Below are 13,287 nucleotides of genomic sequence, written 5' to 3'. Positions count from 1 at the left end.
ACCATTAAAATTCCTACTGCAATCTATACGATGCAATGCTTTCCAGCAGTGGAGTAGAAGACTTTAGGAAATGGTGTTTAGTTGATCATTAAACTAAATGAGTAGTAGTATTTTCACTATTGTTTATTTTACAGGGAGGGAAGACAACACTTGATACATGTAAGTAAACAGCCCTGAAATTTTCACTGTAAGAGAAAACAAAACAAAACCACTAATGGACATAGCAGGCCAGTAAGTATTGACACCACAGATGCCAAGCATCTCCATGACCTTTAAGCAGGCTGACTGTACACTGAACTCCCAAGGAATGTTCAGTTTCATTAGCTTCTACAAACTGGAGGAAACGGCGACCAAGATCCAGTGAAAGATTGCAAGGCTAAAACGCAGTCTTATAGATCAGCTCTCATAGCTTGTCCTCCTCTTCCTTTTTACCTAGCCAGTGTCAGCAGCAACCTGAGGGTGCTCTTCTGATTTAGGTAGCTCTATACCTTAAGGGATCATAATGGCTCAGTTGTTATTCGTATCCTCCAAAGCATGACCTTCAGCTGTAACAAAATACTGTTCCTTGAAGCTCTCTATGCTTCAGAATCAGAACTGGAGTTTCTCTGTTTTCTGTTAAACTTTGTCAGGTTGACCAACAGGTTCTGTGCTGTTTTGCTAGGTAGCAGCAAGAAACAGATAGCAGTCCTCTGATCTTGTTCCCCTCCGCTTTAATTATACATAAAAAACAACCTGATCACTCAGGTGGTCTGGAACTGGCCCATCCAAGACACTGTAGAAGACTGGAAGACACCCCTCCTGTGATGCTCACACAAACAGACTCTGGCTAACCCTGAAAGCTATGGCAGTAGTAACAAGGTTGGATAGGAAGAGAGACTGCAGAGATTGGAAAGCTTTACCTATGAAAGACAGGTGAAAAAGCTTCATAAACATGGATGAGAACAAAAGCACACAGGAGGGAGAGAGAGGGAGGCGAGGCTGGTACTTTAATTGCTGAGTATGGTTTACAAGTAAGAAACAGCCTTAAGTTTTTGGCTAGAACTATACAGCACAACAAGATTTGCACAGAGCAAAACTAATCTAGCTGAAATAGTTACACGGGGCTATGCTGAGTTCACAAGGAATTTCCAGCTCCAGTTAGAAGGTTCAAGCCAGTTGTAACAAAAGTTTCCATCGAAAACCTACAGATAATTCACAGTAATATCAATAGCCTTCAGGGAACCCATATTTAACCACCTCTGGCATGACACAAAAGGCTGGAAGGAAGGAAGGGCAGTCCAGGGTGTGAGACCAGGGAAGAAGTCATTGTGAGAATGGTTCTCCACCCACACAAAGGGACTGGGAACTGAAAATGCGACCAAATGAAAGGGGGAGGTGAGGTCTTCCTTCCAGGAAAAAAAAGAAAGGAAAAAAATTGTTGATTTGTTATATCTTTTTTTTTAAAGATGAAAACAAAAAAGCAATTTAAATTCCACAATTTATCCTACTACAAATGGTGGTGCTGGATACCAAACTGTATCTTTTTACAATTGTGCAAACACTGCACTATCACTTTGATTTGTGGCATTTGTCAGACCTGTAACTAGCATTAGGTGCTTAAGTTTAGAGGCATAAGGAGTTTGATTCTGATACTCAGGTGTCCACTTAGCTTTGCCAAGAAGCTGGTTGGGATATTTTTCCCTAAACTGGTAAAAAACAGAATTTATCATTGAATTAGCCTCTTCTACAGCTGGCAGTTGCCATAAATATTTAAGAGCAGCACAGAATTTTGTTCAACAGGAGGTATCTTCAGGTCTGAAAATGCTACTTGTGTAACACTTCCTAATTATGTGTATGGACACAGTTTTGGATGGGTCTTCCATTTAGGAGTATTAAGTTTAATATCTGAAAGGAAAGAGACTCTTACGTTTCTAACCCTTTCAAGTGTACTGTACCATCTAGTTCAGAAGCGAGTGGTGCTCACAAAACCTGACTATGCTTTCAAGGGTGACTCAAGACAATCTAAACTGTCCTGCCAGTCTCTCACCTCTGCCCACCCACTGCTATCCCCTTCCTTGCCACAGCAGCAGCTTTTCACACCAGCCTGTCCAAAAGAAAAAGAAAAAAGAAAAACCCCATGCCCACACAGAGGTTTTTCAGGAGCACTTAGTCCAGCACTCAGGCAGATGAGCATTAGAGCTGGGGTGAAGGACAGAACAGGAACATACAGCCAAGGGTGTGCGAGAAGGGCAAACAAGGACAGACTGGCCACAGTCTCAGATCAACTGAAACACCTCGTGAAATTGTTTCCTGGTCAGTAGTGCTTTAAGTCAGCTGTAAGTAGTTCAAAGGAATGCACTGTATTTTTTGTAAACATCCTTTAATTAACCCAGTTGGCCTCCTTGTCTGTGGAAGTGACCAAGTCTTCACTTGAGGCTCTGTGCCATCTTAAAAACTTGTGCTCAATTGCTGTTTCAGGTTCTCAGGACACACAGACTCCTACCTGGCCCCCAATCAGGAAGTTCCGCTCATTCAGACTAATGAATATCTAAAAACTGGGAGAAAGGTAGTCATCCTTAAGGAAGACTATAGCAAGTGAAAATATTCTAGATGGATTATTAACCACAATCCAAAGCTTCTTCCTCATGCTGTACTGAATTCACAAGTGCTAATTAAGAGAAACTGTACTAGACTAACATGAGACTAAGGAGAATTTTTATGTTTTGCTACAGTTGCCCTGAAAAATAGGATCACTACATTCTGCACTTGATTTGCTGACGCAGAAAGTCACCTTTGGCTTTTTAAAGAAATCCACAATTTACAGTTAAATTGGGGGTTGTCAAACAGGAATTCTGGCTGTATTGGAAAAATAATTTCCATAAAACCCAGCAAATGAAAACCACAAAACAGATCAATTACTCAGCTAAAGGCTGCTTATTGAAGAAAAAGGCACTTTTCATAGCTTACATTCTTATTAGGGAGATGATGCTGCTAAATAACCCTACAGACAGATTAATGTCCTCATTCTGAGCTGAAACCTATATGCTGGTAATTATTACTGAGGAAAATGGAGAAATTAAGTTCTCTCTCTCTTATATGTGTATTTTTGCTTTTTATTTTCAGCCAGGAAAACCATGTTTGCTCTTCCGCCCATTTTGCAAGGCGGTCTGAGGTAAGGGAGAATGCTAGAGATTTAAAGAAACCGAGATAGGTCAACCTCAAGCTGCTGGAGAGATTTCGGGAGCATCTGTAAGAGAGATGGTTGTCTGCAGACAAGCAGATGTGCTGAAAATTTATTTCCATGAGCAGTCAAGAAAAAGAAGTTGTGATAGAATCAACACCTCTTAGACAGCAGGCTCTGGGAATACAGAAATCTGCTAAGAGGAAGATGAGATTAAAAATATGTGAAAGTGTTTACACTTTTGACACCTACAGGTGAGGAACATGCAAAAGAAAAATACACTATTTATTTTCAGTAGCCGAGATGAGCTAGCAGCCCTCAGTTCATCTGCTAACCACTTTAAAGGACTTTATCTTACTTTTCCAACCCTAGGAATGCAAAATATTTCTCATATCAGCACACTGATTGTTCTGATAATGCCAGAAGCTGTGCTAGGCTTCAGTAAACAGGAGATAGGTTATTTAAAAGCCTGAACTACATTCTAATCTCTGCTACTATTCTACTTGCAACTATTACACTACTTACATTTTTATTTGTTTTCTGATATATTATTTGGCTAGCAGAAAAGCCAGATCAGCAACCTGACAACAGTTTCACTAAATGAGTGTGCCTTTCAATTTTGGTTGGGCAAAGGCAAGGGTGGTGGAGGCAGGACATGAAGGAAACCTTCCTCTGAGCTGGACCAGCCTCACCACAGCAGAGTGCAGTTTCTAGTCCAGTCATTTAATAGCAGAAAACTACATCATGTTCTAGTGTCCCCATTCAACACGGAAGCAGAAGTTCAGTCATCTATGCTGCCAATCCATTAGATCAAGTCACAACGCTTGTTTAAGAATACTCACACAGACAAGTATATTCTCCCTTATTGCTACATTTTCAATCAAACAACCCTCAACTTTTAGAAGCATTAGGTACCTGTTAGTCTAAAAAACATGCAGTTGTGTCTCCTGTGAACATTTACAGGGCAGTAATATACCCTAGCCTGCTCCGCTGCTTACACATGGAAAAATACATTGCTCAGGTGAGCCAGCTGCAGGTCACAAGCAAAGGCTGTGCCCTGGGCTCTGCTCCTTTCAGGGGGCAGAGAAGGTCCAAGTCGACAGCCACCTGGAACTCATTAGCAGTTCACCCAGAGGGGCACAGGCCAATTGCCCTGATTACTGACAGACCTGACAGAAAGATTTAAGACCCTCAGACTAATAGCTAAAAGACACCAGAGACGGAGAGGTCAGCAGCTCCCTGTGCTGCAGTGCTCGTAGCAGGGGAAGAACAGAACCGGCTGCAGCCAGACCAAGCAGGAGCAACTTCTCCCACTATAAGCCTTCCTGTTTAGGGGGAATTAAGTATTTAATCACTGCTTGCATTGTGTGCTCAGTGTTATGTTCACTGTTAAAGGCTTTAACTGTATTGTCCAGGGAATTAAAAAGCCCAGAGATACAAAACTATGTCCATAGCCCCCAGAGATCAAGATCTGCAAACAGTCTACCTAAAGCACTGAGCTTAGGGACAGGGAAAATAATACAGAAAAAGAAATTGAACTATCCAAGTCAGCTGCTGGCAAGACAGCAACAGATTTTTTTTTTTCTTGCAGGCAACACCAACTCTGAATGTCATTTAAGACCAGTTCTCTTTTAAACTCCAGAAGTTATAACTTTTTTCATTTTAATCTTTGTTTTGTGAAAGTACACAGCAAAAGGCGTTCTGAGTATTTCACATACAGCTACACACCCTGACCCAAAATAACATTCAGTCTCTGGAAATATAATAGGCAATTAGCTGTTAGGAGTGTAAATGATCTTTTTCCAATGAGTCTTACAAGCATGATGTTTTATTTAAAGACTCTCTAATAAAGTCAAGCCTTACAATGGCAGTGCTACAGAGGGACTCAGAATTTCCATTAAATAGTCAACCTGGTCATCCACCTGAACATCATTTTATACCAGGTGTGTCAAACTCATTCTCACTGGGGGCCACATCAGCCTCACAGTTGCCTTAATTTTAAGGGACAAATATGCCCGAGGATTAATTTGCGGGAGAAAGTTTACCTTATTATAAGAGAGGCAGAAGCTACTCAAGATGCTGCAATTTGATACAGAATCCCTACATTTAGAGGCAAAAAAAAACAGTAAAACTCCTGTTTGGTACAACTTCCTCCTTCCCTATGAAAGAAATCATTTAACAAACATCTGTGACCCTTCTATATCAGGGATGACCAGTCAACATCTTATGCTACCTTAAGGGATCAAGCAACCCTCATGTGGCCTCTCTGAAAGCTGCACCACTAGCAATGGCAGCCAAAGGGAACGAGGCACTAAAATCTAGGCTAAGTCTAGCACAATTCATTGCTTCATCTGCAGCATCACATAAATAAGGCTGCACTGATATGGCCCTTGCGTAACTCCAGTTCCATTTAATAGAATCAGGGTTCTGATCCCTGACCTGACATATTCACCCTTTTTAATTTAAAATTAAAAACAAAGCAGCCCACTCCCCCCCTTTTCCCCAAATACACAACTGTTCTCCTGTTACTGGTATCAAGATGCCACATGAATAGGAGATGCCAAAACTGCATTGAATTATAATATAATACAAATAAAACTGAAGGGAACACACTCCTGAGTCAGACTGCTTCTTGGTTACAGCTTTTTAGAGATTAATCAGAGAAGGCTATAACAGAGCAAGACTAGCCTACTAATGCTTCTTGTACTGGTTGTTTCAAATCCTGTAACTCAATATGATAACAGAAAATGTTTGATAAATGCACCAGACAGATTCAACATTATTTTTCTGTATAATATTCTGCTAAAGAAGCTTACTTGGGTCTACTTTTAGATTCTGTATGAACAAGCAGTCTTAAGTTTAAAAGCTGCACCTGACTGCTAGAAAGACTCATGTGGCAGAGAATCTGACAAAAGTAGTTTGAAAGACAATGCAAGTTGATCAAGACAGTTTTTAGTTCTGTGCCTCTGAGATCAGTCTTGTAACTTGGGAAGGAAAATTCCTCCCAGAAAGTGGGTCAAGTCATTAGCAGTTGATTGTCAAACAAGAAGATATGTGCAGAAAATCATTAATATAAATAAGTGGCACAGTTTTCTTCCAGTTTTTAATCTGCAGGACAACACTACTCGGCTAGAAAACTGTTTGTGGGTCTGCTCGCAGGAGGGAACTGAGAGGCCTATTGCCACAGCTGAACAGATTATCAACAACTACCTTGTTCTAACAAAGTGGTCTAGGAAAGCATCTTAAGGAAATCTGGCTTCTTTGGGATAGTGTTAAATGGTTTTATTTCTGCCATATACCAGGTTAAAACTAGTCACTATTTATCCATTACCTGAATTTCTAGTGTTTATGGATTTTTCAGTTGTCTTCAGTCAACTGTTTTTCTTTATTAGATGCCAAGAAAAAGCAATTTCCTTTGCAGGACAAGAGAGAGGGAAAGGAGCCAACTCCTTGTACCATCACCACTGCCCTGAGCAGGCACAGCAATAATCAAGGCCATACCAATAAATCTGACTTTTTTCTAAAGCCATACTTCTGTGGGTAGTATATTTTGCCAATAAGGTTCTACATAATTATGTTCAGCACTTTTTTCCCTCCCCATCATCCAAGGTGAGATTAATGCTCTTTGCAGAATTAGTCCAGGAGAATTATCAGTTGTCTGGGATAACTCCAAGTCACTAGGAAGGCTACATACAAAGCATGAGATCTCTCTCATCATCAGGTACCTTACGGAGTTAGGTCACATCTTGCTACTTGGTTCTGTGGCTCCAGACACAGGTCACAGACAGACGACTAACAGCTTTATCCTGTCATCAGCATCTGGGTCAGCGCAACAGTGCTCTTACGTAAAACTACGCAGTAACAGGCAAGCAGCAGTCAACTGCTTTTACGTTCTCTCACACCAGGGCTGTGATTGAATGGGCTCCAAACAGAGCTGCATTTAGTCAATATGAGTTCACACCATCCAACTCTCTAAAACCATGTCAGTGCATTGAATCAGCATAGGCTCAAACAACCACCTAAGCAGCTACAAAGGTGAGGCAGGGCCTCATCAACTACAAGGGATGAACTACTTCATTGTTTAGCTTTAGTGTGGTACTTAATTTTCTACAGAAAATGTCAGAAGCCCCTTTCCTCCCACTCCCTTAAGCAAAGGTCACCAGCTTCACGTAAGCATATTGCACGAGTCTTTCCGTCTGCTTAAGGTCAAAGAGTCACCAGGGCTCAGGCGGCTGGTAGGGAACCTCACTGCTGACAAGCATCTTCCTCTATTATGCCGAGAGGAAATAATACAGTGCTGAGTTCAAGATTTGGCTCTTAGCAAGGCATTGGAAGGTGAATTAGGAGTTACATATCACTGTAAAAAGTGCAAGAACTTCTCTTTTTGAGACAGGGGTTAACCAGAGTACAAGATACACTTTAATAGCAATATCCAGCAAAGCAAGAACCTGATTGCTGACTTCGAATAGTGTTTATTAACTACTCAAGTTCTAACCTGAAGTTTCTCTGAATGCTTCCTAGCAAGACAGAGTGTCTTTGGGTAGATCTTGCCAAAGACAGTACAAGGGACAACATCACAAACACAGTATTCGGTCTCATGTGCTCAAGAAAGCTAAGTGTGAAAGGGAAGGCAAGACTTGCCCTGTTTCAGGTGACAACCATGTTTCCAATCAACAGAGACAACTTGATGAGAATCATCTTGTGGTACCCGGGTAGACAGTGCCATTTAAAGACAAGCTGCCCTTTCACATTAACCTGTTACACCTTTACAGTGTATTATTGCACTGGAAAATCGAGCATCCACATGACATGGAAAATAAGGATGGTGACACACATGTCAGTGAGTCACAAGTAATAGTGGAGGAGGTTTTATTTGAACTAGGGCAACCAGGAAGTGCTAACCCACATAGAAGGCCTTCCTTGACTGAACAGCAATACCTTATTCATCAGAGACAACTGCCTTCAGTGACAGCAAGTAAACACTTCCAAAAGGGAAGAACAGCACCTAAAGCAAAAACATTGTACAAGGTGTGCAAAGTTGTCCCAGGCATCTCACACACTGCAAAACCAAACTCGCCTGCCCTGTACACATGCATCTGCTTTTTATCACACAATATTCCTGCAGTCTTTATCTAGTAAGCTTAAAAGAGCACTGTGAGCATTTAGTATTCCTGAGTTTAGTCCACATGTTGTTCTGTTCAGAAGACCAGAACTTCTCCTTCCCTTAACTCAGAAGTAGCTCCATGACAAAAATCAGACTGCCACAGGCTCACTGTTCCCACCACCCACATGTACCAAACCCTTCTCTGTCCTACAAGTACCACTTGCAGCTCAGGGTACCTCAACACCCAAGTAGCACACAGCCCCTCTGATAGAAAACAGCTGCACACTAGGGAAGTCTTCAGTTGGCTCCTGGAACCAGCATGGGACAGGACTTGGGAGAGGAGGGGAAAAAAAACAGAAAACTCAACGCATGCACCAAAATTAACTACAATCTACAGAAGTTTTAAATTTTATTAATAATCTTTTACTATTTCCAACATATTAGAGAAGAGTGGATCAGAACAGTGAAGGGCCAAATTCTTTAGAAGACATCAATTTTTCTAATATTTGGCTGTACATATTCTTGCATTACATCAGCAATCACAAATTGACAAGTACACTCCCTAATTACTTATAATAGCTTGTCAGTGATTGCATAGTCAGGCAAGGTACTAAACCAATTCTGTTGTACTGCATCCCTCACTCAAGTTTGGCATGAATTGCAACAAGCACGGACCAGAAGCAAGTTGTCCTAGTTTAGTGGCACCAAGAATGTTTTCCTTATTACTTCAGTTAACCCTGCAGAACTTACTTTAATCTGATCTTGGTCTTAGTGAGAATTTGGTCCAAAGGTAAACATATTTAGTAGTTCTTCCACTCACTACAGGAAAATTACCATGGGTTTCTCCAACTTTGTTCTTTAAGTGTTGTTAACCTGCCTTAATGAAGAAGCAGCCTGATTTGCAGTCAAACAATAGACCTGTAACAGTGCCATGGAGTCTAAGTGTAGCACTTAATGAAGACATCAGTCACAAGCTAATTAACAAAGTTATTTTAATAAGCTGTTATTTTTTGCATGACAAATTTAAACTGTAATAAACCATAAGAATCAAGTCTCAGTATTGGTGAAAACTGGTTTTACTGTTGTCTAGAACTGTCCTTCCATTTACACATCTGTGCCATGCTACACAGAATGTCCATCAGAAGAACAAAGAGACAAGTAACATAGTATGCAGAAGAAAACCTGCAGTCCAGGCCACTCATGCTTTCTGGGAAAGGAAGAAGTCGGCCACTGTCTGCTGGACTGCGGAATAAGGGAGCTGTCGCCTGCACTGCAGATCTGCACACACACACACACACACAGTGCTGCAGATCAGCACACACACACAGAATGCAGATGAGGCCTCGTCACACTATTTAAGGACAGATGCTGCAAAAATCTGCAGGGGTTGCTTTTTTTTAGATTACAGAATATTAAACTAGTTTAATACTGAAGCAGTAGTATCATGTAGAAGGAAGGAATTATCATCCTGATAATAAAGAGAATTCTTAATTTTCTCAGGGCACCAAAGACTGCTTTGCCTGGATTCTCTCTTCCTTACTGGGTAGAAAGGTGGATGGGGGAGTGAGTTTCCTTAAATGCCAGTTAATAGCAACCTGAGACTTAGGTTTCAGGCAGCAACTGATCTGATAGCTTAACGCCACATAAAGGGGGAGATGTTGCTCTCCCATGCTGCCTGCTCTTTCTTGATCTGTTTCTTTGTCTCTTATCTCTCTTCCATCTTGGGCTCTTGTCAGACCTTTCAATAAACCCATTATATCACCCCAAAAATCACAGTAATGCTCTCTTTCCCTTCCTTCCCTTTTGGAAAACTTGCCTTGGGAGAGTTGAACCTGCAGAAAGAATGGTTTGACTACAATAGGAGCAAGTAAGTCACAGGCACTTACAATCAGAGTCACGCACTTACGTAGCAGTGAGCTTATGGATTAGGCTGGTCACTGCAACTTGAAGTGATTTCCTTAGTTTTTTTCTGTCCAAAACTGCTGACACAATGAAATTAATTCTTCCCCATGTTCACTTACTACGTGGAAGGTAAGAGAAAGAGAGGGAGAAGAAAAAAAAGGCCACCTCCATATCAACTAACAGTATGAGTTAAATTGGGGATTGCAAAAATCAGAGGACGTTTAGGGTTGGAAGGAACCTCTTGAGATAACTAGTCAAACTGACCTGCTAAAGCAACCACTATGCTACTGGTAGCCCTTTTTGTGATAGAATGGGCTACAACACCAAAATTAAAGAGTTCAGTCCTCAACTGAAGCTGGTCTACATAGACTTAAACTTTCAGTATGACACAGTTAAAGAGTTTTTCTCTTGGAGGCTTCTTCATGGTTTCTTTAGTAGAGATATTAGGTATCACACTATCAATACCTGCAAGTCAATTTATCTGGGCAGTTACCTTGGTCATTTGAGAAGATATCAAAGTACACTTAGGGGGGAAGGGTAGAGAAAAAGTGAGAGTTAGAATAAAAGTCCACAATCAACAGGAACATTTCTCTTACAGCAAAAAAAACTAAAACAGATCCCCCCTTTAGACACACAGGCTTAAGACTATGTTCTTCTAAATGGCTGTCTCAATCACATGGGAGCCAGGGAGAAGAGGAAAATAATTTGGTTCTATATCCACTGTCTGTCCCATTCCTACACTCACATATTTTTGTGTCAGCTAGAGTTTCACTAAAACCTTTAGCTCAATGTGTTTAAAGCTGCAGGTGTCAGGAGTCTTTATGTTAAGCACTGCCCGCATTTTTGCTCCTACTAGTAGGAAGTAAACAAGCCCAAGGGAAAACAAAGTCTGTCAACCCTCCAGCACACCAAGGCATCAGATTAGAGCATCTGTGATCCAAATGCTACCTGGTAGCAGGGAAGGTGTGTGAATCGGTACTACATTGCAGAGAAAGGCCAAGAATCTAGCCCCTAGGTAATAACTTGAGGCAAAAGCAGGGAAAAACCCTTATTCTCTTAGCTGGATAGCCCTCAAGTCATATGCTTCCTACAGTCTTCATTTTAATATATTTTGTTTGCCTTGATAACTCAAGATGACTTAGAATATGCACATAGTCCTTGAACAGACAAAAATATATGCACAGTGCAAAGCTTTTCCTAATTAGAAAGATTTTATAATGAGTTATGAGGACAGACAAAACTGCTTGACTGGCCATAAAGACAGCATGAAAAAGATTAAGCCTGGGTACAGCATAGCTTCGTAAAACTTCTGATCTGAACAGAGACTGCTCCTACTAGACTACATCCACTCATTCTCCAAAAGCTCTCTTATATATCATTTTTTTTCAACCCAATGCATCATTCACTGTAATTTTGTTCTTCAGTGCCATTTAGCTACAGGTTCCATCGCCATACAAAGCATCTAGCAAGATACAGTGTTGGTCATTACATTCATACTGATGCTACAGACATCTTAACACCATGAGAGACTTCATGAGCCAGAACTGTTTGAGTGAACACCACTGAACGTGACAAGTGCTTAAATGTATTACTGAAATGCTGTTCCCATTAAATTAAGAAGCAAACACCTCTAACAAACACTTGGACCAAGAAGCACCTCTTCAGATACTGAAGACACTTGCCTGACTCTCAACACCAAGAAGTCACAGCTCTTTACAGAGTAGAATTTCCCCTTTGCTATTTGACAACTAACATCATTACTCTTTACGGCGTGTCGCGACATAGAAGGAAAAAATTAACCTAAGCTGACAGGCCATGATGTCGTTTTTAACAGAGCTAGAAACTGAAAACAGAAGACAGCAGCACTAGGAAGGTGTTATTTGTATTAGCTAACACAAACTGGCAGTGCCGTGGCAGTGTGCTGTGGCTGTGAGGTTTACCACGGGATCACCACCGCACCGAGGCATCGATCCTGCCGCTACACGCGTCCCTCGCTGCTGCACAGACAGGACACAAACATCACGTTCTAACAAATACCCCAATTCCATCTCCAGTCCTCAACTAGAGCACGAGTTCAGCTTCACCGAGGCCGCACACAACTCCAGTCTTACACTGAACCTCCTGGCTGCTGCACACCACCTACGGTGCCAGCTCCGCTGCAGCCGGGGTGAGCCGTGTCTGTGATGCCGGACACCGCTCCGACCCACCCGGGTAACACGCACACCCCAGGCTGCAGCACTCACCTTCCCCGCACAGGATTTTGCCACAGCCGGCGGAAGAGGGGAGGGAAGAAGAAGGACAGCAAAGAGAAGAGGGAGCTCCAGATGTCAGTGGATAAGCGGCAGCAGCTCCAAACCCCCCAGGACCTTCCCCTTCCCAACCCGCGGCCCCGGCGGGGGCGGCAGCGACCAGATTCCTCCGGGCGAGGGCCGGGAGGCCGCGGCGCCGCCGTCCGCCCAGTGCGGTGAGGAAGGGGAGGGGAAGGAGGATGGGGGTGAAGGGGCGGCAGGCAGCGGTGGAGGCGGCAGACAGGCACAGTGACGGCGCAGGCTGGACGAGGACCCGCTCCGGGGTGGTGCCTGGCGCCGCGGGGAGGGGGAGGCGAGCATGCGATTAGTGCGGCGCCGTGCGGGGACGGAGCGGAGCGCAGCGCCCCGGGGGCGGCTTCCCTCGCCCCGCCGCGGCCCGCCGACCTACCCAGCGCCACGCAGACCACGTCCAGCGCCACGAAGGGCAGCCGCGTCCTGTCAAACATGCTGGCAGCGCCGGGCGCCCGGCGTCAGGCGCGGCGCGGTGACAGCCCCGGCCCGAGGGGCGGGGGCGCAGCGCAGGCGGCCGGGAGGGGCTGCGCCGCGTTCGGGCGCCGCGCTCCGAGCCAAAGGCGCCCGCCCCCTGCGAGCCCAGCACCGCCACCGCAGCCGCCGCCCGCACTGCGCTACTGCCACCACTGCGGCGCCCACCGGGGCTTTAAGGCGGGCGGGAGGGCGGGAGGGAAGGAAGGAGGGGCGGGATGGCGGCGGCGCCTCCGCCCGCCCCCTCTCGCCGCTGTGACGCCCCACCGGCGGCCGCGCTTCAATGGCAGCCCGGAGCCGGCCAATCGCGCGGCGGCCCGGCCCCGCCC

At 43.8% G+C, this 13,287-nt stretch overlaps 1 protein-coding gene across 2 annotated transcripts in view; it reads right to left on the bottom strand.

The window, feature by feature from the left end:
* The window catches only part of PLPP1 (phospholipid phosphatase 1), a 67,210-nt gene extending 54,141 nt beyond the window's left edge, over positions 1-13,069 (bottom strand). Inside the window, exon 1 of one of the 2 annotated variants that reach the window (XM_082075623.1) lies at positions 12,864-13,069. In XM_082075623.1, coding sequence (XP_081931749.1) covers positions 12,864-12,921 — 58 coding nt within the window. In that variant the 5' untranslated portion in view covers positions 12,922-13,069. The remainder of the gene's footprint in view (positions 1-12,863) is intronic. The other variant, XM_082075622.1, reaches the window with a different exon arrangement.
* Between the last annotated feature and the right edge of the window lie 218 nt (positions 13,070-13,287).

Source organism: Streptopelia decaocto (assembly GCF_964273445.1).
Source record: "Streptopelia decaocto genome assembly, chromosome: Z".
In the NCBI taxonomy this organism is placed as follows: domain Eukaryota; kingdom Metazoa; phylum Chordata; class Aves; order Columbiformes; family Columbidae; genus Streptopelia; species Streptopelia decaocto.
The sequence above is the reverse complement of the archived record's forward strand: the minus strand, read 5'-3'. Positions and strand labels throughout refer to the sequence as shown.